The 25,194-nt window shown below is 48.2% G+C and overlaps 1 protein-coding gene across 2 annotated transcripts in view; it reads right to left on the bottom strand.

Moving 5' to 3' along the window:
• PLXNA4 (plexin A4) overlaps positions 1 to 25,194 on the bottom strand; it is a 407,314-nt gene that overhangs the window by 90,290 nt on the left and 291,830 nt on the right. For both annotated transcript variants that reach the window (XM_035315928.1, XM_035315929.1), the window contains exons 6-9: positions 21,287 to 21,410; positions 17,785 to 17,938; positions 15,045 to 15,144; positions 12,858 to 12,972 (exon numbers count right to left, since the gene is read on the bottom strand). In XM_035315928.1, the coding sequence (XP_035171819.1) occupies positions 12,858 to 12,972; positions 15,045 to 15,144; positions 17,785 to 17,938; positions 21,287 to 21,410 (493 nt within the window). The remainder of the gene's footprint in view (positions 1 to 12,857; positions 12,973 to 15,044; positions 15,145 to 17,784; positions 17,939 to 21,286; positions 21,411 to 25,194) is intronic.

Raw genomic sequence — 25,194 nt, 5'->3', positions numbered from 1 at the left:
TTAACAAGCCGCGATTGTGGCAGCCCCAAAACAGGATTCGTTTGCATATAAAAAGCTTTGCAGTGCTGTGAGGAAGTTCATTATAGATAATTGAAGAGGCAAGCGCCATAAAGAGGAAATCCTCCCAATGTGGCTTTATCTGATTGACCTAATGTTCTTTCTAATTGAAACGGGGGGGTTGGGAGGTGGGGGAAGGCAATTTCCTTGGGTGATGTGCCACGGAAAACCAATGAACTTGGGCTAGGCTCCGGGTTCAAATTCAAACACAGTACTCAATTTTGTAGCCTGTGTCAAGCCTTATCCAGCTTTCGGTGCCTGCTCAGGATTATATTTTTGAGAGTATAACGTCAGATTGAGAACAGATTCAGCAGCAGAACCCAAGCAGAAAGGTACTTAAAAATTCTGGGTAGCTTCTCTTTACCCTTCCTCTGCCATGTGCATCAACTAAGGGCATTTTTGGCATGATGTAGGGGGAGCCAAAACAACCCACTGCCTACAACTGGACCAAGGAACAGCACAATCCCAACCCTTTTGTCTTTGGGATATAATAAATCAAGGCTTACCCTTGACTTTAAGGGGAGATGGTTCAGATTCCAGAGGAGCTAAAATCCAGTTTTATCTGTATCAGAGCAACTTACTTGAAAGCAGACTCTGGTCGATCCATTTTGTGTATGTATTTTCATTATATTCCTTAAATGCTTCCAAATGAGTCAGCCCCTTTAAAATAATATCCTCCACCCTTGCCAATTGCTCGTATCAGCAGCAATGCACACCTCAAATCACCAAATTTTGCCAGCTTTCAAGTCAGAGAGCTTTTGTAGCGAAAACACCACATGAAATGGGCTGCGCTCATTGGGTCGATGGTAGTTTAATTTTCCTTATTTATAACTCCTCGCAGAGTGCCTGCAAATGTGTTTTGCTGCAGCCTGCAGAAATAATGAAGTCTCAGTAATAGGAGAGCCCCCTTCTCTCCTCTTCTCTCATATATGTGTTATGGCTCTCATCACCGCCCCGAGTCCCCAGTGAGTGCCATCCTGAGGAGTCTGCTAAAAGGGGGGATGAAACCTCTCGGAGGCTACATGGTCTTAGCCCTGAGCTAATTGCTTTGCTCCCTTTATGGTGCTCCATACATACAGAGTTATGACTTCTTGGGGATTTCGTCATGCTGTTTTCCAGGCCAAGCTGGAGACTGACCAGAAACCCTGAGTTATCTTCCTCTCCCAGGTACGAAGCGTGTAGGGGTCTTTCATGGTCTGGTAATATTGCACAGGGTTTCTCTTAACCTTATTCTGTGCAGTTCCACACTCTGTCATTATTTATGGCCAGGACCACGAGTCCAAGTCTCACCAAAGCCTTTTCCATTTTCCAAAGGAAAACGGGTTAGATTTATTTTGAATGGCAGGCATCCTACACGGAAATAGGTAAATCAGTTTTAAACACAATGACCCGTCCACCTACCAGCAGCCTAATACTGGGGTCCCAGTTCATTTGTCTTTCCCTGTGCACCCCTTGTCACTCAGAGCATTCACGCGAGGGAAGCTTCCATACTTTTCCTTCACGATGCTCCCTCAGGATCCCTGGCAGCACTGACAGGATCTCCACCTTATGGAGAGGAAAACTGGAGCTGATCTATTTCTGCCTGCTTTGTAGGTGTGTTTGGCGAGAAAACCAACTCCTGGCAGTCATTTTTCATCCTTTTTTTTTTTTTCCCAGGAGAGTATTCTCCCATTCAGAACCAGACACAGACACCAAGACCAATTCCTTCACTGTTAGTCTCAATGCATCTAGCTCCCTTTTCCTCCTGCCATCAGAGAATCACAGAATCCCAGACGGGTTTGGGTTGGAAGGGACCTCAAAGCCCATCTCATCCCAGCCCCTGCCATGGCAGGGACACCTCCCAGCAGCCCAGGCTGCCCCCAGCCCCATCCAGCCTGGCCTTGTGCTCTGCCAAGGATGGGGTATCCACAACTTCTTTTTTTCTTGTTGTTGTAGTTATTTTGTTTTTAAAAAACTCCTTTATACATCTTTTGTTCAACGTCCACCTCTGCACTTGTCTAAGCCATCTTGCCCAGAAGGAACATGAGCGCAAAGTACATCTAAGTGGGGACTGTTTCTTCCACATGAAGCCCTTCTGGATCTCACAAGTAATGATACTCAGATTGTTATTTACTCATATATTATGTAAATAAAATACTTAAAAAATTTTTTTGTCCATCTGCTCTGGTAAGCTGCAGTGAACTGTGGCTTTCTCACCCTCCCACTCTGTACTGTAACCAAGCCAAGAAGGTAAGATTTGAGAGACAGGGATTGGTTCTTCACAAAGATATCTAGACCACAGCCTCTGGATGTCCTGTTTTTTAGATTAGATTAAAAATCACTTTAAGAAAGAAAATGAAAACCACCGCCAACAACAACATAAGAACAGGGAAAGAGAAAGAAAAGGAAGGGAAAGAAGGAGTAAATAATGAAAGCAAGCAAACAAAAAAAAGCATTTTTTTTAATCATTGACTTTAGAGGAATCAGATTTCCCCTGGATAAAAAGCAGGAAAACAGTAAGATGAGAGGCAGCAGGGACTGCCTGGAATATGTTGCCTGAACTTCTCTCTCACACCCTGGGTCGGGGCTGGGATAGCACCCGAGCAGCATCAGCCCCTTGTTTAGCATCTCCCCTGCACTGCCACGGCGAGCTTCGGGCTCCGTGGGTGACAAACTGGGTCCTTTGTGAATCACTTTTAAACTCTCATACAACCTCCCGGGCCTAGGATAATTTGGAGAGAACAAAGCAGCCACGAGCCCGGCGTTCCCCGGTGCGGGAGGCGAAGGGGTGAGTTACGGTCCGCCTTGTGTTTACATTATTACACCACTAATTCTTAGCATTGTAAAATTATATTTAAAATTTACACAAACAGTGCTGGGGAACATTATTAGGTTATAAAGTGGATTCAGGTCAATGCTTTGCAGGCAGGCTTCCAAGCTTCATAAATTTCTGGATATACTTCCCCCAAATTTACATCAGCACCAGCAGCAATCAAACCGGCTACAAAAAGCTCACCCGGTCAAAGAATTTTTTAATGCACCATATATTTTATCTTCACTTCCTAAGTTTACAATGCTGTTAGCTTGATTGATGGTGTACTTACTTATTGGCACAGCAAAAGTAATAATACACGGAGAAAATGCTCAGAACTTTAAAGGCAGCTGATGAGGAGAAAGCAACAGGATTTATGGGAAGTGTAAACATCTGCAGAGACAACAAAGGAGTAATTGAGTCCTTGCATCGCTGTCACTTCTGGTGGTTACTTTCTAGTTTAGAGCCTTCCATGCACTCAGGATCACAAAACAGCTTTTTTCTGACAGATATTGCAAGAGATTCTGGGAAAAGGTGGCTGGCCTGGGGGCCGGAGCTCGGTCTGTGGAGGAGATGTGGTCCTGTTTAAGCTCTGCCCTCTCTAGCACTGCTAGATTGCACAGATTAGTGTACAGCCATCACTGCTGGAGCACGGGACACGATCAGATCAACAGCAGATCATTAGCCCAGCTGCCACGGCCTCCTAGGTCCCCGGCTTCAGCAATGTAAAGGGCAATGAGTGATGACTGATGCTGGTCAGCAAAGGGTGTGCACTCAAAAGAAAAAGAAGATAAATGAAGATGTCTAACCTCCTCATGTGGCTCAGGACTCAGTCCCTTGATGGGGAGCAAAGTGGCACCCCCAGGCCATGCAGACAATGCTGGGAAGTGACCCAGGGCTGCCAAGAGCTGGATCCCGACCTAGGACAACTCTGCCTCAGAAACCAGTCCACACATCTCTGCTGATCAATGTTAATGATTTTACCCTCCTTTAATTCTTTATTAATAGAGCCCTTCTCAGCTGTTCCATTATTTCACTGTGATCAAGGTCAGGCTGCCATAATTAGCCAAGCTCTGCATTTATCCTTTTTAAATTGAGACACAACATTAGCTTTTCTTCGGCCCTTTGCCACTTTGACACATGCTCAGAAGGAAAAGTAATGATCCGGAGAGCAGGAGCCTTCTGGTCACTGGATGGAGGGAGTGGACGGGTGAAAAAAATTGTAGATGATTGTGGTGTCATTGGGTACATCTGCTCAAAGGAGAGATGTGGAAACAATCTATTTTCTGGCATTTCCTGAGTGAAAATTGTCTGGTTTTGAAATCGTAAGAAATATGAGTGTGTACACTGAAGAAAGTGATGTGTGTAAGGGAGACAAGGTAACTTTGTGGGACAAAGTCTTGAATTTGTTAAGTAAAACCCTGGCTAGGTAAGCCAGTCCTCTCAAGATATCACACATGGTAAAAATGGATCGTGCAAAGCCATGGGAAGCATGGAGCAGAGAACAGCTGAGCACAATCAGCTTCTGACGCACTAATGAATTTCTTCATTAATTAATATTCCATGACTCTGCATCCTTCTGCCTACCCTGACTTCTTCTGTCCTTCTGTGAGGACTTCTATCTGAGGTTCTCAAGACCTTTCATGTATAATAAAGCACAACCATACACTCCACTGTAATCCCAACAAGTCTGCAAACTTTCAGAACTGCAATAGTACCTCTTACTGCTCATCTAGTGGGTACCAATGACAATGACATGTAATTCTCCAACAAAACTAAGTTTTCAATATATTTGTGCCCACAAATGGGTTTTGCATCCTGAAGGAATATTCTCCAACCAAGGCTTCCTCAGAAGGAATGGGGAGACCACAGCTTTGAGGCCAAGCTGTAGTGTTTTCTTCATAAGAGAGAACTGAAAGTTGCTTTCTTCTCTACAGCTTCCCATTTTTTACGAAGTTTGTAGGAACTTAGTATCTTTGGGAGCTCCACTCCTTGGCCCAACACGGCTGGAAATGGCCGTTGAGTTCAGAAGCCAACAGAAGGCTGAGCAACAGATGGGTTGGACGTGCACACGCAGACCATGTTGACGCAATCCTGCTTCCTTCGGAAACAAGGACACAAGCCCAAGGAATCATAACACCCTGGGCTGCACACTGGGAAGGTCAGGACAATGATATCGTGGCTCTTATCACCCTCCTCCTCACTGAGGTCTGTGACAGCATGAGATAACACCCAAGCCAAAGCAAATGGACTTGTGCGCAAAGACACGGCAGGGGAAGGAGGATCTGGGCTCAGCCTCCTGGAGATGCCCCAAGCAGGGCAGAAGACACAGTTCAGCACAGCTGCTTATCTGTGGCTTCAACATCCTGAGAATGTTTCTCCTTGGCCAGGTCCCAAAAGCTCCCAAGTCCCAAAACAGTGAACACAATTGATGCTACAATGGAGAAAAGCAAAAACTTCCTGCTTCAGGGCCAGGTCATCACTCCACGCTAAGACTGAATGGGGAATTGTCCTTCCTCTTTGGCAACAACTTTTCCCTCAAATTTCAGGGTGTTGCACAGATCCTAGCAGTCCTAACAGATGTTCAGATAGCCAGAAAGCCCTGTAGCCACTTGAGCCATTGCAATGGCATTGGACTGAGTCAGGCTATCAAAACAACATAAGCTCTTCCTGATGTTATTTCAAGGGTGCTGTGTTGGCGGGGACAGATGAATATTACCCTGTTGCATTCTGAAATCACTCTGTCCGGTGGGATAAATAATCTTACATTACAAAGATGAACTGCCCAGCTGGTACGTACAGCACTTAGCAGGGACACGGTATTGAGTATCAGACGCTTCTTACATCTCCATTCAAAATAATCTCCCTGAAGAAGCTGAAGCCTATGACCCAAGGAAAATAATGTGTGTATTAAGGGAAGATGAATAGCTCATAACGAGGCCTTTTTCCATCAGCTATCAGTTCCTGTTGTGGTCTGATTCCTGGTCTCAGCATGGACATGATGGAGCTGCCCTGCCCCAGGACAGATTTCCTGCAGATCCATCTCCATAATAATCAGAAAACCAGCTAAAAGTGAATGCAACTGAACAAGTTACTAGCCTTTTCCCCTGCCAGCTGGAAAACCATGGGGGAGAAAGCCTCAAGAAATGACAAAAGGTACCCCAAAATAACAGAACAAGCCTTGTCACACACAGGCCTTCCATCTTATAAACAATTTGGATGTAGGACTAGAAGGTGTTTTGAACAAATTTGCTGATGACACCAAACTTGGAGGAGTTGTAGACTCGGACGAGGGTGGAAAGTCCTTGCAGAGAGATCTGGACAGGTTGGAGAACTGGGCGATCACCAACCAAGTTTAACAAAAACTTTAGTTTAAAACTCAAGTTTAACAAAAGCAAGTGCCAGGTCCTGCACCTGGGATGAGGCAACCCTGCCCGTACACACAGACTGGGCGACGAGACGCTGGATAGCAGCCCTGCAGAGAGGGATCTGGGGGTCGTGGTTGACAGCAAGTTGAAGATGAGCCAGCAGTGTGCCCTGGCAGCCAGGAAGGCCAACCGTGTCCTGGGGTGCATCAAGCACAGCATCGCTAGTAGGGCAAGTGAAGTGATCATCCCGCTCTACTCTGCGCTGGTGCGGCCTCACCTCGAGTACTGTGTGCAGTTCTGGGCACCACAGGACAAAAAGGACATGAAACTGTTGGAGAGTGTCCAGAGGAGGGCGACGAAGATGGTGAAGGGCCTGGAGGGGAAGACTTAATGAGGAGCGGCTGAGGTCACTGGGCCTGTTCAGCCTGGAGAAGAGGAGGCTGAGGGGGGACCTCATCGTGGTCTGCAACTTCCTCACAAGGGGGAGTGGAGAGGCAGGTGACCTATTCTCCATTAACACCAGTGATAAGACCCGCGGGAACGGGGTGAAGCTGAGGCAGGGGAAGTTCAGACTAGATATCAGGAGGAGATTTTTCACTGAGAGGGTGGCTGAGCACTGGAACAGGCTCCCCAGTGAAGTAGTCACTGCACCAAGCCTGTCTGAATTTAAGAAACGTTTGGACTGTGCACTAAGTCACATGGTCTAAACTTTTGAGTAGACCTGTGCGGTGCCAGGAGTTGGACTTGATGATCCTTATGAGTCTCTTCCAACTCGGAATACTCTATGATTCTATGATTTTGTGATCTTCTTCTTCACCTCAGTTTAAGTCAGGACAAGTGCTGGCTTACCACAAAAGCAAATTGCTTAATTTGTTTGCAAAGGCTCAGAGACGTCTCGTGAACAGCCCCAGTGAGATCCCAGCTCCAGGTACTAAGCACTGCACAAGCATCTATGAGCAAAAAGTGCTTACTGAAGCCACAGGAGGCTGTGAGAGACACAGAGGCAACGCTGAGGTGGGAATAAAAGTTTCATTTGCTGAAATAAAACCCTTGGCCCCACACAATGCCTGACACTGTCTCCGAGCAGCTTCCTCTTGTATTCCCATGCTCTAACAGACCTACATGGACAAGGGGAACACTTTCTATGATTCTATGATTTTCTGCCTGGTCTGCAGATTCTGAGTTTAATTTCTTATTATTATTGCCTAAAGGACCACCTCTGAAGTGGAAGCATCTACAACATGACATATCTCCATTTCTGGGAAAGGGCTTAAATGATAGCCAGGGCTGAAATTCCACAGCCTGGAATGCCAAACCACCAGGAGCCCCGAGCTACAGCTCAATCCAAACCATCAGCTACATCCCCTCCTGGATCCCCCGTCATCCCCCAGAAAGGATGCCAACAGGACAGGACACACACTTGGAAATCCTCCTAAAAAGTAAGCAGCTGATAAACACCAACCCCCCTGCTGTTAAAATGGATATGCCATGAAATGCCTGCACCACTATGCCCCATCCTATCCCCATGGGGTGCAGATACTGTATAAGGGTCTGCCTGCTCTCTGCTGCCTGCCCAGAGCTGCTCCTGGTCCCCACGCCTCCCCTGCTGGTCCCCTGCCTGCTCACAGCGCTTGGGTGCAGCAGGTTTTCTGCAGTTTCCATAGAAACTACACCTCACATCCTCCCCTTAATGATAGACAGGTGCCAGGATGAGCGAGGGGATGATCAACAAGCGGGGAAGGATTCAGTCCTCTGGTACTGGCCTTGCTGACGCTGTCATTAGCATCCCTGAGATATAATAGACATTAATTTGATTTTTTTTTTCTCTTCCCTTCACTGATGCTTCCAGCAGCCGCCTCTCTGGCCGGGTTAACGGGGGCTGGAAACAGGAGCAGGAGGGAAACTGAGCAGTTGCCACAGCAACAACTGAAGAAGCATCATCAGAAGGTTTGTCCACGCAGGAGAGCAAGGGGGTCACCAAGCTCATCAGGTGTCCCTGGGGTTCCTCTGCCCTTCCCTGGTGAAGCCACCCGGGTGTTTCTGCAGGAGTGCATTTGGGGAGGAGCTGGGCACTGTGCCTTCCTTCTGCTCCCTGAAAAGAGCACGAAGCAGGACATTTGGGGTCCCTGGAGACCTGCTTGCTCATCTGGAGCAAGCTGCTTGCCCAAAGCCTTCCCTGAGCCAAGCTGAGATGCAGCAGCAGGATGGCCAAGGGTGCTGTTTCCTACAAAGCCCATGACAAGGAGACTTGGGCACTACTAGTGTCAAGCTGAGCTGCCCTTATCCCTCCCTGCCTTCTTTTTCACCCCTTACTTCTCCCCAAAAGCACCCACCAGGAATAACAAGCAGCGGGCCACAGATAAATCAGTGTGTTTCGTTGCAGACCCTGCCAGCACCGCTCTCCATTCAGCAAGCGCCGGGCGAAGCAGCGCCCCGCTCCTTGGCAGCTGCTTGCCAGCATGCAGCTCACACAGCTTTCTACCGCTTTTGACAAATTAATATTTGAAGCAGTCGTTGCTTTTATGTGGGTTTTACTGTCATTAGCACGTACAACTCGACATAAAACACTTTGGTGCGAGATCTTTTCTTCTCTTCTCTTTTTTTTCGGCGGCAGATGAAAATCCTTTTAATAAAAAGCTTGTTTGGGGGAGGAAGAAAAACACACGCGCACAAATCGGCTGAGCAGGGAAAGATGAAAACCTCCTTCAAGGTAATTAAATGATTATGTATCTTTTAAACCCAGCAGATAACAGATTTGTTATCTGGGCTTGCTTTTTGCTTTTGCCTTTTTTTCCCTCTCTTCTCCCCCCACAAAGCTAAATTCCTTGCAAGGCCCAGAACAAGATAGTGTTCATCTTACAGAAGACAGCACAAAAGAAGCCTTAATCCTTTCTCCCATCAGCTCAAGTAGGCTACCCCAGCTTACCCACCAGCCCAGCATGCACAGAACTATGAGAACTGTGTCACTGGATCAGGTGTGTTGGGTAACAGACAGCAGGAGAGATGGGCGCATACATCAGGAGAGAATAGGCCTCAGGAGAGATGAGCTCCCATCATACCAGGACCTCCTGATTAATTGATATATTCATCCGTGCCTCAGTTTCCCTCCACTATTTGGCTGTTTTGTCCATTTACAGAAGAAAATGAGTGAGCTCTTACCCAGTGTTTGTGATAAGGAAGGTTGATTTCACAGGGTATTGGGCTACAACGCAAGGCTTTGCAGTGCAACATTAAACCTTCACCATGACTTTTGCAATAGTCAACAACAAATGTCAAAATCAGAAAAAAAAAGGATGCCCAAGAAACACGTATAGGCAAAGCCTGCTCCCCTCTAAGCTGTAATTCTCTCCATTTTTGCCACCTGCTCTGTTCAGGAAAAGAAGACAAAACCACAAACAAACAAAAAATAATAAAAAAAATCCACTTAAGTATTAAAATATCTTGTTTTCATCCTTCTCTCCCTTCCCGCCCTCAACAGCAATAATATCAGATCCCCTTTCTAAAGCAAGAAGTCACTCGGTATATTTCAAGTGAGTGCACTTGGCTTTCAAAAACCTGCTGTAGAGGGAAATTATACGTCAAGGTGAAGTATTTCTGCCGCAAATCATCCAGAGACATCGTCAACCCTATTTGATTGAGTTCAGCACCATAATCATAAATACTCTTGCTTTATGACCATGCTGGAGTTCTTAACCAGGAGCAAACACAGGCTTTCCCAAGGATCCCAGACTAGTTGGTTCAGCCCCATTATGGGCTGAGCTGATTCACCAAGCACCTGACAAATGACAAATATCAAGTCCCGACTCCTTGCTGACAGAGAGGGATGTGTCTCTTCTGCCTTAGCCTCATCTCTGGGTTGGTTTTGCTGGGTGATGCTAGGACAGCTGGCCTGCCCCAGCCCAGATGGACAGATCACTGCTGTCCATCGTGGGATTCAGAAGCCACCCTGGACACTAGATCATGGGCTGTACAGGGAAAAACAGTGTTTTCCCTTCTGAACAGCATGGTTAATGGCCTTTCTGTTCTCCATCAGGGTCAGTCTCAAATTCATCCTGTGCTCTGCATTCACCAGCAACCCATACTTCAAGCAAAAATAAAAATCAGAAAAACACATTTAAAAAAAAAAAAAAAAAAAGACTTGCAGAGCACATGAAGAAAACCTAAAAGAAGGGCAAGCTGATCCCATGGGAATCCAGAAACCCGTGAGATGTGCTAAGGAAACAACAGAGCCAGAAGTACACGAGGGCACAAACCAACCCTCAGAGTGCTCCAGGATGGCCCAGGGGTGATGGATATCAGCCCCACTGGACCCTTTGCAGCCCTGGCCATCTGGAGAGTGGGAAGCCTCAACCCACATGGGGGCAAGACGCTGTACAGAGAAAAATACCTGGAGGTGGGTGTACCAGCAAAGAGAGAGTGAAGACCATGGTGTGGAGGAGGGGGAGCAGGCTTCACACGCTAGCAGTGATGATTACAGAGGGAGGGAGTTGCTGGCACCGGTCCATACGGCAAAGTAGCACTAATATTTGTTTGCTTGGCAGCGAGTCTCGTGGTGCAAGCAGACCACACAATCCTGGAAGATGGCCACGCTAATCTGCTCAGCAGACTGATGGAAGGACTGCAAATGGGATGGTGGTGCAACCATCCCACGCTGGGAGGACAGTTTCCCACCAGTACCTCCTTGAGATGTACAAAATTTAGGAGACGCCCATCCCCAGATGGCACCCAACACGCCCTTCTTGCATCCTCAGGGAGTCGAAGTACTTGTGGAGGAAAGCAGAACTGCAGATGGAGATGAAAGGCCAGTTAAAATAGGCCCACTCAAGATGATGGTAGGTTTTGGGCGCTTCTGAAGACAGCATTGGGAAGGCTGGAAGTGGACCTCGGACTTGTTGACCTGATTAGTTGAGTTGCATCATCGGGAACTGGGTGGAGGTCTGAAAGGGCAACAAGGAGCCAGCTTTGGCTTCAAGATACCAAATGGTTTCTATTGTTCAGGGAACCCACTCAATGAACAGGCCTGATACAGGACAGAAAAGGAAACAACTAAAGGCAAAACCAAAAACAAATGGAGATGTCAATGGAGGTAAGTCAGCAAGATGGTTTCTCAGGAGCAAGAAGGTGGTGCCTTTAGGAAACCCAGTGAGAGGTCACAAAGCAGTGATGGAAAAGGAGTGCTCACATGGGGCGGTCTGGAGAAGAGAGGGTCCACTGCTTCCTCCCCAGTGATACAGATCAAGACCTTGGTGGGGATAAAGATCAGGTGCTGTGTAATCCCCAGTCCATTCCCTAAGGAGTTGGCATGATGCAGAGCTTCTCATGATCTCATTTCTGATGGAAGCAAGTGTCAGAAGTACCAGAGATATGATGGGGACCAAAGGAGGAGGAGATACACTGAGATATGTAGGTCTTTCACTGTGCAGGGGCTCAAGGAGAGAAGAGATGGGAACTGGGAAGGTGAGTCTGATGTGGCAGGTGTGTCAGTAGGACTGACCAAATTCTGCCAAGGCTTCATGCAAAGCAGTAGGTGCTGTCTGGTTGGGACAGGCACCTGGTTGGACTGGACCCTGGGCTGCCTTCCTGCACCACTTCACCCCCAGCACAGGGTGTCAAACATCCTCCCTCCGAGTTCTCAGCAAGTTTTGCAGCAGACTAACAGCAAATGCTGCATCCTGCTAGACAAAGAGCTGGGAACCTCCCCGCTCATGAATTTTTATGTGTGTCCCAGTGCCTCTGCAGTTCAGGATGTCTGATCTGGGGCATCTCAACCAGCACATATGTTAAGGGAGGATGGAGAGGGAACAGGTGATGCCATAGGGGTATGAAACCACTACACACACACATGTTGTTTGGTCCCGCAAACTTGCTTCCGACAAGGTCTGGGGTTCAGGCAGGGGGACGTTTTAAAGACACCAGACCCAGCAGGCAGCGCTGGGAGCAGCTTGGATTTCAGCCTCCAAATGCAGCACACGTCAGCGGAGGTTTCAGCCGCCGCCTCCGTGCCCGGTGGTTCAGCAGATATCAGATCTCTTAATGGGTACTGGTCCCTTGGGCCAGGCAAGCAACGAGCCATCTCAGGTCATTTAGCAGACAGGCCGGGATGCTTTCAGACCATTCCTGACCAGGAAGTAATTAAGTGGCTTCCTATTTGTATTCTCCGGAGCTCCACTTGTCTGCAAGTGCTCGTTAGTTACAATACCAGCCAGACAGTGTTTGCAGCACAGCAGCCAGCTCTGTATTAAGCCCCAAGGTCCAGTTCAGCTCTAGCTCAGTGACTGGCAATGAGGCATTCCCCAGCCCCAGCTGGAAGCGGTTTGATATACTGGTCATTAGGCACCAAACCCACAAAGCCACTGACAGGCTCAAAGCACTGCCAAAATCCACTGCCACTGTGGACGTAGCCCTAAATCCCCCCCAGATCTCAGCTGCTTGGAGTATTTGCTTAGAGGCAACCTCTCCTCTCCAGGTGGAGATGTACGCCCAGCATTTCCCATCCCTCCCAGTCCCTCGGTGCCAGGAACTTGCCATTGACCGCTTGTAGCTCCAGGGGGGCACCAGGGCTGGAGAAGGCTTCATGGACCCTTGGTGTGATCCACATCAGCCTTGAGAAGCCTCCACACACAGCACACACTCATACCTACCTCGGGCAGCTTGACTCGTCCCTCCTGGAAGGAGCAGGAGCTGGGGTCGTGTGTGCAGACGTGGCGGTACTTGCACCAGTGGCACCGGTAAGGGCTCTCCACGCAGGACAGGCACCTGGAGAAGGAGACAAAGAGTGGTCACTTGGCCAACCCGGACCCTTCAGGCAACAGGACAGACCATGAATGTGTTTCCTGAAGGGAAAAATAGACCATTGGCTTTGAACTGGCCTTGACTTGCCATGGCCTGAGCTGGTTGTTGCTGTGACCAATGTGTCTTACACTAATTAGATAATTGAGACTGCTTCAATACCAATCTAACTAGACTAACAACAATTTTGTTGTGTTTTGGTTACCCTGTTACTACTTTTAGTTAGATTAACAAGTTCTTGGCTTCATGCACAAGGTGTGTTCCCCTTTTGACCATAACAAGAGTCTAACATGCTCCAAGCATGCTCAAAAAGGTCAAGATTAGAAGAGGGGTCAAGGTCAGATGGGAAACTGCTGTGTTCTTGCTGCTGAACTGCAGTAGTGCCTTGGGAGCTGTGAACACATGATGGGAAGGTGCCCAAGGTAGGGGCTAGAGGGCAGCGTGATGCCCATGGAACAGAGGGATGGCGCTTCTGCAGATATGCTGGCTGTACTCTTTTCCTCATCTCAGAAGGGATAGAAAGACTATTATAGCACTTGTCTGGGAAGCAGAGGGCATGTGTAAGAAGTCACCTATTCAGCTTGTAGGAAAGAGACATTCCCACTACCTGGGAAGGCTTTTTTTCTCCCGTGTCCCATAGACCTTGTAGAGTAAGAGCTACAGACACTTTTCGTGGCTCTTTTACAGCACTGACTTATACCTACACCACACTTTTTTTTTCCTTTTTTTTTTTTTTTTTTTTTTTTATCTGATATGATGTCTGCTCACCAGGAACCTAACTGAGCCATAACAAGCTCTTTACACAAAACAAGCACTGGATGGGAGCGACTCCTGGCTGCTCACGCTGTCAGAGACCTTCATGCTGCTACCTGAAAGGGACTTGGGGGGGGAAATTTCCTCTCCTGTATGTGCTGCTGGGTTTTTAATGGGCAGGAGTGAAAAACCTGCCTCCAGTACAGCTTGACTCAACCCAGCAGGCAGACACACACCCCCTCTCCCCTGTCTTTCCGTGAAATCTCGTTCATCTCCAATCCACTTTCAGCTCTGGTGCAGCGAGCTGTTCTTCAAGTTGGTAACAAGTGCTTGCTCTGATACATCAAATTAAAAATGGATAGTGTATTATAGTTTGTCAAGTAGGAAACCAAAACATGCAATAAATATTTAACACCACCATCTCTCCTACTCTCCCCCCCCCCAACACTTGCTTTTTGACGCTGTTTGTCAAAGCAGCAGGAACATGGAAATAGGATTTGCCTTTCCTTGTGAATTGCTGAGCTGCAGTAATTATCTGCTTTTGGCACTTCTGATGGCTCAGTGGTGGTGACAGAGCTGCTCAGCCTTGCTTAGGGGTGGATCAACCTGCTGGAAGAACATTCTTCTGCTTTGGCAGACCTACTCTGGTGGGGCAGCTCCCAGCCAGCCCCTTGTGCCAGCTAAACCCCAGAAGAATGGGGTGTGGGGCAAGAAAGGAGCTTGCAGGATGGAAAATATGGGCTTGAGGAAAACAGCTGGCTGTTCCCTGCTCCATTCACATCACACAGGAACCAACAACTCCCATCTTTCAAGCTTTGAAGGCCAAGACCCATGCTAACCCCCTGGGACAGGCTCCAGCTGGTGGGACTGCCAGCATGGAGAAGGGCTGGAGGTGCACGTAGTTGGGCAGGATCCAGCCATCCATAAGCAACCATTTAATAGGAAGATGAAGGAGCCTTTTGCTGAGGTCATGGTTAATTTTTGACTCACTTGACTGGCAAAATCCCACTGATGCTCCTCTGCCTGAGGGACACATGAGGAAGTACCCTACTCAAGGCAATGCCTTCCTCCACAGCAGGCTCAGAAGCAGCACAGATGTTCACCATACAACTCCTGGTCTTCCCAGAAGGGATTTCACCGTGCTGACCATCACCTGAGTAACCCTGACTGCTGTCCTTCTCCCCACTTGACCAACTTCCCAAGGGACACGTTCCCCAGCCAGCAGCAGGTCCTGTAGCAGACCCAGGGGTGGGATAGAAAGCAGGTATCAAAGGAAACCAACGTACGAGTTGTGGACGCTGCAGTTGTAGAAGACAAAGCTGGTGCTGGCAAAGGTCATACCCGTTTCCTTGGACTTGAGCTGGAGCTGAACGATGTGATGGTCTCCTGAGGAAAAAACAGACACATCCATGTGTGACTGCTTTGTTAGTTGAGCCCCTATGGCCATGCCACCCATCTAAACTGGGAGTACTCCCAGTAGGTTGGGTAGTCTATCCTCAGTAGATGTAGGAAGTACAATAAAATCCTTCTAGAGCCCCATTCTTCAATAAGTACATGTCCCCCAGGTCATGGTACTGGAGTGATGGATCAGGTCTTCTCCACTGGAAATTATCCTACCTGTGAGCAGAGTCTGGGCTAGATGATACCAACAGGTCTAGGCCATATCTCACTAATTCCAAAACTATGATAAATCATGTTGGCAAGTAAGAAAGTTAAGCTGAAAGAGAGGATGGAGATGGCTGGAATAAAGAGGCCATTAAAATGAAGTGCTGTCCACATAGCTCTTCACTTCTGCAGGTTCATCTGAAGTCCCCAGGAGGAAGGGGCTGTAGAATATTTGACCCCAAGCACTGGTGGCCTGTGTATGCACTGCCTGAAGGATAAAGACACATGCTTTCCTGAGGGGATTCAGAAAAATATGCTTTCTTCTCACCATTACTTATCATTTCTGACCCAATACCCAGGACAACCATGCCTGCAAAAGGCCACCTCCAGATCCTGTCCCCAAAGATCAGTTATACCTTGAGAAAGCAGAATGGAGGAGTGAGCAAGGAGGACAGTCACCGTAACAGTGATAGGGTGGGGATTCCCTGGCTGCACCATAGGAAATGGTGATGGACAGAGAGGTTCTCATGTGAACATTTCCTCCAGGTTCATTCATTCTACTCACCCCAAAGTCCACACGCTACAGCTTTTGTCTACAAAAAAACTCATCTCAACACAAGAGACATCCACCACACTTCCAGAACGGCCAGTCCATCTCCATGGCACACCCATCTGCAACAAACTTGACCCTCAGCCCCTACATACCATCTCCCCTGTCCCACTGCTCCCAAGCCAAGCAAACTGCTACCTCTTCCCACAGCGCCAAAGCCCCATTCAAAGCCTGTCATCTGCAGGAAACAACTGGATGCAGCAATTGCAGTAATTCCGTGGGGAAGGGTCCCATGTTTAATTCAAGACTTTGACTTGGCCAGCCCTTTCACCTCTATTATTTTCCTTCTCACCTGAAAGGCTCATTAATCAATCAGGCCAAAGCAAACGTGACAACATGTGCGTGTGCCCGCAATCACGCTCTGCCCCACCTCTGGGCACACACATAGCCATGCTCACACACACACACACACATCACACACACCACACACTTCACTAAACACATCTTGCTGCCAGTGCTCAGCTCCGCTGCCCATCTGCCTCCGCCGGCTTCGACAGCTCCGTTAACCACTTTGTATTTAACAACTTTGCCAGCCTCTTGCATATATTTTAAAACAGGATGTGAGGATTGGATGGCTCCGGGGATCAGATGTGCTGCAGAGCCACACATCCTCTGGTTCAAATCCAGTTTCTGGCACTGCGTGTGGAGGGCTTGGTCTTTGCAGAGGTACAGAGCACCAGCTGCTGAAGCTGATACAAGCCGCAGGTGCCCAGCCTCTCTGAAAACCATGCTTCGTATAAATCTCTCCCTCCTGTCCTGCTCTGAGCTTCCACTGCTGTGTTTATTTGCTCATCATTTAGAGGCTGACAGATGTCCATACCAAGGAAATAATTCCTGGCAGTTATCTCGGTAGGCAAACACGAGTGATGATTCAGTGGGACCTAAAAATGGGAAAGGACCTTTGGGGACTTGTTTTGGGATCCCAGTGGAGAACACATGCAGCCTGGGGAGAGCAGGGAGGGGACGGTGAGGACAGCTTGTGTAGCTTCATTTCTGTGGCTTGAGAGGATCCTCAAAGACTTTCCAGTAAAATTTCACAAGAAGCTAAGAAATAAAACACGACTATCCTCCCTGAGTTGATCACAGTGTTGAGGTTTATATAGCAAATCTCTGTAAAAGCCACAGGTACTTTTGGAAGTATCAGAAAAGTGATTGGAAAAGGGAAGCCAAAAAGGGCACGCTGGGGGCAAGGGGTCTGTCCTTGGAGACAAGGTATTAGACCACTCTGGGAGGGAGCCAGTAGCAAACCTGGAACCTGGAAGGGAATAAAAGCAGGGACAGAGACATGGAACTGAGCATATAGAACTATAGTTGGGAGGAGCAGGAAGAAATTATGGAAAAGCTCATTCATGTCTGCAGGACTTTGTGGTTGCTGCGTGGGATGGGGTGTGCTGAGAGCATTTACAGTGCGATTCCCTGTGCTGTGTAACACCTCCGTGGGCAATAAATGAGTGGAGATCCTGTGTCTGTCTCTTGACTTTGCTAGATATATGCAACTGCCACTCGGTGGCAGTCTGAAGACACACACTATCACACATATAAGCACGTTAATGCAGGTACCGGTATTGCAGCTCAACACTTGCACATGTGCACACATAAACACACACACACACAGCTCACTTGTGTTACAGGTATCTGCCACAGCAAGCGGCAGCACAGCATCCCACCTAGCCCTGCGTTATGCCTGCCCTGTCTTCAGGCTCCGATATGCCAAACTCTGCTTGGAGAAAAATCGAAAGGAAAGACACGAGGGCGAGGGGTGAGGAAGGGAGGGAGCAATGGGACAGGTTGGGGAGGTGTGGGGTACCCACCATTCTCGGTGATGATCTGGGGCACCTCTTTGGCAGCCGGTGAGATGCACTGGATCTGACTGCCCACCACCAAGCCATCCATCTCCGAAAGGTCCTCGAAGGTGCAGTTGACTCCCGCAGACAGCTCAGGGACGTTGTAAGTCTCCAAGACCAGCTGCAAGCAAAGAAGGAGGGAGGGGAGAAGAGACAGAAAAAAAAAAAAAGAGAAAAAAAAAAGAAAAAGAAAAAAAGAAAATAGCTGAACAACAGAGCTGGGCCAGCAGGAGAGAATTACACTGGAGAGGTTGGACAAAGAGCCTCTTGCTAGAGAGAGCATCCTCCTTCAACAGAAAGCAGCGATTCGGGAGAGGGATGTGTGTGCAGAGGGGGAGAGGGATGAGATGCCGATGCTGACACAAGTGACGTGTGGCTATGCGGGGACAACTGCACTGTGTCCCAGTGCTGGCTGGGTCGGTGGAGGGGAGGGAGTGCTCGCTATCTGTCATGCAAGTGTAAGTGTAAGACAGGGAGCTTTTGGCTGTGAAGACCGGGGCTTTGGTGGCCCCACGGCACGCGGTTTCTGAGGAAGGTGACCACTACTCACAAGAGGCACTCTGCAGACTACAGAGAAACTGTAGCGCTCCAGTCTAACTCTCTACGGCCTGCTCTCCTAGCATCAGCAGATGGGGGAGCGCTCTGTCACCAAGTTCCTGCATAAGGAGAGTCTAGTTACAGGCTTCAGTCCACCACACAAGGCCTCTGTCCCTAGAGGCACAACCAACTTCTCCTGCCCATCCCACCGAGGAAGAGATTGGCCTTGGGGACATGCTGTACCGGGGTACGGCACACAAACAAAGCTGTGAGGGAGGGATTGCCCATGTTATCGGAGTTCACAGCACCCACTGGCTTTGCCTACGGTCATGGAAGAAAAGAACCACATGGCTGTTTTCAAATGTAGTCATGCTTTGGAGAAAAACCCTCTCATTCCTCCAACTTCCCACACAAACTAAGGTCCAGCACCACTTCTGTTCACCACGGAGAGTCCTGTCCAGCCCACCCCGATCACTGACAGGCCACATCAGAGAAGCATGTCAGGGTACTTCTAGCACATGCTAATGACCTAGTAGTTAGTACAAATTTAGAGTTGTTGTGACCAACTGCTAATGAAGACACTTGAGGCAGGCACAAATGGAGATGCTCTCCACACTTGCCTCCTCTGTGGACAAGGTGAGGCCCCATCTGTGGTGACAGCCACTGAAAGGAGACAGGAATCCATGCAGAAGTGTTTTTTGTTTTTGTTTTTTTCTACCAACACAAAGAACAGAAGAGGTCAGTCCAGGTGATAAGGCAGGAGAGGATAATAGCACAACTCTTGCTTACTGCCTCTCCATGCTGTGTTTTCCTCACTAAGGCCTGGGGCTGCTCCTTAACACGAGGCACCATCAGGCAGAAAGGCCAAGCAGACAGGCCTTTGCACTGGATGACATTAAGACCGTGTGAGAGCATCTTCATTTTCAGGTGGTGGAAATGGCAATAGGAAAGGCAATTTTGTCTCTGGGGAGCAGGGAAAAGGTATGGGTGTCTGATGGAGTCATCGCTCAAACTAAATCTGTTCTCACTGCTAGCAATGGAGAAGAGGAAACTTCTGCTCGATGAATATAATTCTTTGAGCACAGAAGATGCAGAATGAAGATGTGCCATGCTGAAGATGATGCCAATGGTTAGAGCAGTAGTGCTTGACCACAGACCTCATGAGCCAGGGTTCACTCTGAACAGACAAAAAGTCCTACATCCTACAAGACGGCTCTGGGGCTGCTGCAATGAGGGAAGAAGAGAGTCCCCAGCAATCTCTCTTCTCTGAGATCCTGGAGTTACAGACTGGACTGAAACAGCCTCAGATACAACTTTGCAAGTCTCTGTCCATAGAATTATAGAATATCCTGAGTTGGAAGGGACCCATAAGGATCATCGAGTCCAACTCCTGCAACAAACTTCTGTTTGTGAACAGAAGCTAGAAGATTGGCTGGTCACATGGATACCTTCTCTGCTCCTGTGTGCAAGAACTCAATATCATTAATCCTTTGCTAGAACCCAAGTGAGACTCAGTAAGGACACCAATTCATTTATTGGTGCTTCCCCCTTAGTTTGCTAGGAAACGGTGGTGGCTGTGAATGAGCTGGGACACCAGTCAATCGGGGACTGAGATGACACTCCCATGGCAATGCTCATGCAGATGACTGGGCAACAGTCAGATGATGGCAACTTCTGATCCCAGCAGCTCTGGATTGACTTGCCATGCCAGAGCAACCTAGAGGTAAAGGTCTTTTATTCTGTTATCAGTTTCAATCGCCCTGAGCCAGCTGGTCCCCCAGGATTTATTCCAACATAAAAGAATTCAAAGACTACTGAGAGAATAAGAAAAAGAAACCTTGAACTCCCAGAAGAACAAAGGACTTAAGATGTCTCAGATCACTTTTGTTTGAAGCCTAGGAAAGTAAAGTCATAGCAAAGTTAAGAGGCTGAAACAAAGTGGCAATGATTGGACATGCGGGCTTTGAAAGGCTGATTTAATTACCACTGAAGAGACCTCAGCACTCCAAAAGCTATCAGCTGGAAGATGTCTGGCAGCTACACCTTGAGCAACACCATGTAGACTGTTCAGGGTGTGGGTCTAGCCACCAACTTATCCGGAGATGGGACTGTTGGAGTGTGAGTTATCATTTTGATTCCAGCCCAAACTACTATGGTCAAAGGGAAAAGCCCTAGCAGCCTGGATCAAATGGGTCTTTGCCTCCTTCTTAGGGCATGCTGAGCTTTCACCATGCAAAGTATTGTTGTTTGTCAGGGGACAAACCAGGAGCTGGCTAGATCTTCCATAGAAATTTCTTGCCACAGGTCTGGGCAAAGATCAGGATCATCTGCTGCTCTGCCAGCACTCACTGTGTGCCATGCTGGCTGCTGACTTGAGTAGCTCTAGGCCATAGAGGCTAAGTATTGTGAGGAGGGAAGTCACATAAACTAGCATAAACCTTGGCAGACCGATTCCTCTGCTTTGCATCCTGCCTCTCTGCTCTGCATACTCAGTGCTAGAGCTACAACAGGTTGGAGGTGGTGGTGGAGACACTTCCCACCCAGAATGAAGCTTATGAAAACAATTCATGTGCCCCTCCCTCAACCTCCTTCTGAAAGGTCATCTCTAACTTGCCTAAGCTCCATTCCCAGCCATTTGCAAATCCCTTTTCCATGGAAGTAAGCAACCCGACTGTGTGCACAACAGCTGCATGGCATGGAGTCCCTTCAGACCTGCCCTCACAGCAAACAAAACCCAAATGCTCTCCCATGGTGAGTCTTTTTGTGTGCCAGGGAAGATCAATGGACTAAGGAAGTCAATGGACTCTGGAGAACCTCTTGCACGGAGCTGCCAGTCTTCCCACTCCTGTCAAATGCAGGTTGCACTTATCTGGGTCTATCACACAGCACGGGCAGATTAAATGTGACGGGGACAAGATTTAAGGTTCCTCACCAACACGTTGTACTGGGAGACGGAGATGTTGTTGGGATGCACGGTAAGCCGGACACACTGCTTCATCTCCGAGGCGAATCTCCGAGGCTCACTGGAGCGCTCGCACCGCTCCTTCCTCGTGCACCTGAGCAAACGGGAACAGAGACGGACAGGGTTAACATGAAGCCAGGATGAAATAGTGGGGTCAAGGGAGGAGCGATTATTTCCGATGGGAAGTCAGCACCGTACCCTTGGGGATGGCACAGGCTGGAAAACCTTTGCAATCATCCTTGAGCTCTCTTCACCTGGGGAAACCCAAGGCCCTGAAAACTATTTTCCAGTGGAAGTGGGACATCTAAAGGACTGATGTTCTTATAGAGTGGCTGCAGAGAGTCCATGCTCTCTAGCCCTGCTGAGGACACCACAAATCTGTGGTACTTCTGAACTGCTGGTACCTCCATGCTGGGAAGGAGCAGCCTCCAACCCAGTAACTAGAGTAATCCTTACCGGTAGAGTGTTTTTTTTTGGCATCTTGTTTGAAAGTGCCTGATTAGATGTGCCCAGGGCTGAATGTTAAATGTTGTGGCATTCCCAAAGAGTGACAGTTCAGAGGAAGGGTTGGGCACATGGCACCTGGGCAACACAAGTCCCCAACCCTTCCATTGCTCGCTCATGGCCATTGGTGCTTTCAGCACCATCACCGTCTCTCGTCTTCTCCGCCAGGTGTAAACACAAGGCAAAAACGTGAATGGGTAGCAATGCATCCCGGCTCAATCCAGGCTTGCATTCCTTTGGCACAAACACATCTGTACTTCACTCAACATGTGCTGCTGAGTCCACAGCTTCAAAGAGGACGTCTGCCTAGAAACCCGCAGGGTTAATACAAAAGGACAGCTCCAACTGCATGCCAATTACCTTTTGCCATTAAGCTAATGTTATGGACTTGCACGGGGTGTCTTCAATGGGTTTTGTTATTAGCAATGCTATTACCCCCATTAAAATCAGCTATAAAGACTAAGTGCGGATGTTAAATTATTCACCCACTCCCAGACTTTGGAGCCTGTGTTGTGAGAACACACAGGGGCTGGCGGAGGGTTAGCTGCAAGATCACCCCTCGACGTCCTTGCTGCATACACACACACGGGGATTTGCAGGCAGGAATATAAAGCAAGACACCCAAAACCAAACCCAATACACGGCTGAACCTGAATGTTATGAAGCTTGGGATCTGGACTGAAACTTTACGGTTTGGCTTCTCTCTGGGGGCTGACGCTAGATAAAATGAACACCCCAATTTAAAACTCAAATTGCTCCATCTTTCTGCTGCAGAAAAGTTCGGTGTTTCCAGCGGCAGGAATCGTAAAGGGAGATCTCTGCTGTTCTCAGCAGGCTCTTGGTTTGCTTTGCAGGAGAGGGAGAGCAGCATTGCAGCTCCCGCTCTGCTCCCTAGGAGCCTTCATACCATTAAGTCCCCTTTAGTGCTGCCGCATGCTGGATCAGGATTTTTAAACGTGCAGTCCCCAGAGGGCTAGGCGGGTAGGCGATTAACTGCTCTCAGAACTGTGAGTCCCCTAGCATGGAACGAAAGGCCCGGCAAAACGCTGACCTGAGATTTTGGGAAGCACTTCCACAAAACAAACAGACACAGCGATCCCATCAAAGCTCCGTGGGGCGTGGGGATTCCTCCCCCGAGGACAGCTTGGAAGGGAACTCTTTTGGGCTCGGTGTCAAAATGCAAGTGCCCCAATTCAGCAGTGCAGCCCCTTCCTGTTTATCTTCTCACAATGCTGCATGGCAGAAACATCTGGGTTTCCTAAAATTAAATGGGCAGGCTCTGTCCAAGAGTTATTGTGTCTGCACAATAGGTTGCAGACACATCCAGCACATGGGAGAGCAACACATAGGTATCGGCAAAGCTTCGAGGAACCTGGTTTGTATTCCCAGCCCTACCACGAAGCTGCAATATGATAACCATCATCTTACTTTGCTGTTTCCTGGTCACAGACATTTAAAACATGCAGCTCTTCAGACCAAAGACTCACTCTCTATTAGACTGCTGCATCCTACAGTCCTGAGGTCTATTGAAAGGTGTATTACCATACAAATGATGAAATGATGAAAAACTGCCCCAAACTAAGCCTGGTTTTAGTAAGAAGTTAAGGTTGCAGTGTCAGGCTCTCAGGAATTAGGTACTGGCAGGCTGAGATCAGTTCCCGTATTCTTAAATCTGCTCCCCGCACTGACACCCTGCGAGCCAGACTTTAATTACAGGATCACACATTATTATTTCTTTTTTTTCCGTGTATGACCTCAGCTCTGCCACTTTGTAACATTTGACTTTGGCTGTCTGACTTTTTCAATGCGATTTCTCAATTTAAAACAAAGGAGAAAAGAAAAAAAAATCACCTGGTTGTGGCTGATGCCCGAATGTGACAACTGGAGGAGCTCTGCCAGAACCAAACCAAGCCTGGCTCTGGGTTACTGGAGGGTTTCAAGGCCTTAAGTTAGCATCACGAACCCTCTCCTTGAGCCAGCAGCATAACTAATAACCAGGTAACTGATCCCAGTTGCTGCCGAGATCAATATTAAAGGGATAAAGCCTCCTGCCAGTGTGTCCTGTAGCTTTGACCATGTGGGGAGGAGTAATGGAGGCTCTTCTCCATAGCCTTATGCCCATGGTTTCACCCCTCTCCCTTTCCTGAACCACCTTTTTATCCTGAGTCGGAGCACGTGGAGCATCCCATGTGTTCACACGCTATTCTCTCACTGGTGTCTGCTCAGCATCTGCAGCTGTGGTTCTTCGGAGGCAAAGCTGGGTGGATTTTCAGGGGAGCAGAAAAAGGCATAGACCCGCCATAAAGGAATCTTCTCCCTCCAGTCTTCTTCTGCACTGCCAGAAAGTGTTACACCCTCCCACAGGAGAGGGGGAAAACAGCAGGGAAAATTGTCTCAGGGTGAGCAGAGGAAGGGTTGCTCTCCAGCATCAGTTTCTCAAAGTCCCTGAATGGTGTCAGCTGAAAAGCCAAAACCAGCAAGGCAAAGCCCCCAGCTGCTGAAGGCAGCTGCCTAGAGGGGACCTTGCAGCCCCCAAAAAAGAGCTCCTCTGCTCTATCTCATGCCCTCTCTCTATTGCTGGTTATGCAGAAGAGTACCTTGCACAGCCAATAATTGTTTCCCTTTAATAAAATATCAGTAACTTTAACATGCTGGGCCTGTCAATATGCTGAAATCACTTTCCTCTGCCATATAACCCAATTCGGTGCTATTCATGCTGTAATTAGCTGGTCTGTAACTCCCACCCGGTGGCATCGCATTACACTTAAGACACCTAAAAGAGCATATTTCTCTCCCGGACTTATTTGCATAAGATTATGGTATAGACGTGACACCTCTCTGTATATCTTAGTAACACCTGCTATTTCATTATCAGCTGCATCTTTAACAACTGGAGGTGTCCTGCCGCTGTCTAACCCATTAGTACAAACACGGAGAAACCATTCCTACCACTGAACCATGAGGAATATTATTTCCTCCTCATCTCCCATTAAAGAATAAACACCGCTAACACCAGCCCTCTGTTCACCATCCACTAACCAATTATTTTAATAATGTTAAATTAATACTTTGCACTTCTGTAGCATCTCTCATCTGAGGATCTCAAAGGGCTTTGCCTGGAGCTAATTAATCTTCACAACACCTCTCTGAGGTTGAAACATTCCCATTCAGGGATGGGAAAGGGAAGCATATACACGTGTCAGAGAGCAGTGTAAATCCCAGGTCTCTTGAGGATGCCATGTAGGATCCAGCTTGGGACCCAAGTGATCATGGTTAAAGCCCAGCTCTGCAAACTGAGACCTAAAACAACCTTCCAGGGTCACGTTCTGCAAGCATTTGGTGCAGAAGCATAAGGAGAAACATTCCACATCTTC

This window comes from Oxyura jamaicensis, chromosome 1 (genome assembly GCF_011077185.1).
Source record: "Oxyura jamaicensis isolate SHBP4307 breed ruddy duck chromosome 1, BPBGC_Ojam_1.0, whole genome shotgun sequence".
NCBI lineage: Eukaryota > Metazoa > Chordata > Aves > Anseriformes > Anatidae > Oxyura > Oxyura jamaicensis.
Note: the sequence above shows the minus strand (reverse complement) of the source record. Positions and strands in the feature narration are given on the sequence as shown.